General features: G+C 46.7%; 1 protein-coding gene across 3 annotated transcripts in view; it reads right to left on the reverse strand.

Moving 5' to 3' along the window:
- Positions 1-1262, reverse strand: part of LOC119586213 — an 8757-nt gene that overhangs the window by 7242 nt on the left and 253 nt on the right. For all 3 annotated transcript variants that reach the window (XM_037934916.1, XM_037934917.1, XM_037934915.1), the window contains exons 2-3: positions 593-985; positions 177-430 (exon numbers count right to left, since the gene is read on the reverse strand). In XM_037934916.1, the coding sequence (XP_037790844.1) occupies positions 177-430; positions 593-985 (647 nt within the window). The remainder of the gene's footprint in view (positions 1-176; positions 431-592; positions 986-1262) is intronic.

Genomic DNA, 1262 nt, shown 5'->3' on the forward strand with positions numbered 1-1262 from the left:
TGGGTTAATACCAATAATCGTCGATGATTATGGTAACAATATGATTACTGATATCACCAACTGCGCACCACTAACAATCATGATGAATTGGAGTACAAGTGACACCGATTATAGCCTGTTTAACTGTATCAGTATGGTTACCATACGCTAGGTAATCCGACTCTCTATTCTCTTACCATCAACGAGCACTCCACTATTAGCTCGGATGCCTCGCACTTCACAGAGATGTGGTGTTTAGTGAAGGCTGGAAGCGGGAGTCCATGCGAAGTCCTACTGGCCACGGCGTTCCCATCCCATCCGAGGTCGAAGTCCTTGGAGCCGAGGGAGAGCACGGGGAACACTGGACTCCTGGAGAGGATTGTGAGGTTGTACCAGCCCGTGCTCGCTAAGGGGACTGACTCGGCTTCTCCTTTTACCTCCCAGGCGAAGGCTGTGAAAGAACAGTGGGCTTTTTTTTGTATGCAGATTTAGTATTCGTGAATTTCGAAGTTTTTCCTTAGTACTTTTACATCGGTAACAGAGTTTGCGGCGTTAGTGGTTTACAGCGCAATGTATAGTCAAGCAAAAATGGATAATCATTTTGCGATCTTACGGTCTTTGCAGTTCACTGTAATGTTGCTGCCTTCGATGAACAGCTGCTCGACTGTCATTTGGTTTTTGATGTCCAAGAGGGGATGATTGAATCCAGGGGCGAAGATCTGGAGTCTCTGGGACAATTCTACCCGAAATTCCAGCCACCCTTCGGGCAGAATCCGACTGATGTTCACAAATGTCAATGATCTTGACTCACTACTCGTAACGTCGACCTCAATCTTCTCCCTGAACACCAGTACTCGCGTGTAGTCGTCAGGTAGGTCCGTCCCGTAGAAGTCAGCCATGAGAGTCAGCAGAGGCTCTGACGCCTCGCCTTCTGGAGGATTCCAAACCGTGAGCTGGAAGTTACCCCAAGGCGACGTGATCGTGCGCTGCCTCCTGGCGATGCAGTCTGGGGGATCGGGGCAAAAATACGAACGATTTTTGGAATAACATTGAAATAAAATTAGAGGTTCTGATGATAATAAAAAATATATTTTTGTCGTTCTTTGACAATGCATGTATTTAGACAGTGAACATAGATTTTGTCTGCCAGAATAAGCTATGAGGACGGTTAGCAATAGGGTAGCAGTTATGTCAGTTATGCCAGAGGTAAGGTGAATCGGCACGCTTGCCTGGATGTGCAACACGAGAAACATTCTCTTGATTTATACCAGCAGCATGCGATG

The sequence above is a fragment of the Penaeus monodon genome, chromosome 21, assembly GCF_015228065.2.
Source record: "Penaeus monodon isolate SGIC_2016 chromosome 21, NSTDA_Pmon_1, whole genome shotgun sequence".
In the NCBI taxonomy this organism is placed as follows: domain Eukaryota; kingdom Metazoa; phylum Arthropoda; class Malacostraca; order Decapoda; family Penaeidae; genus Penaeus; species Penaeus monodon.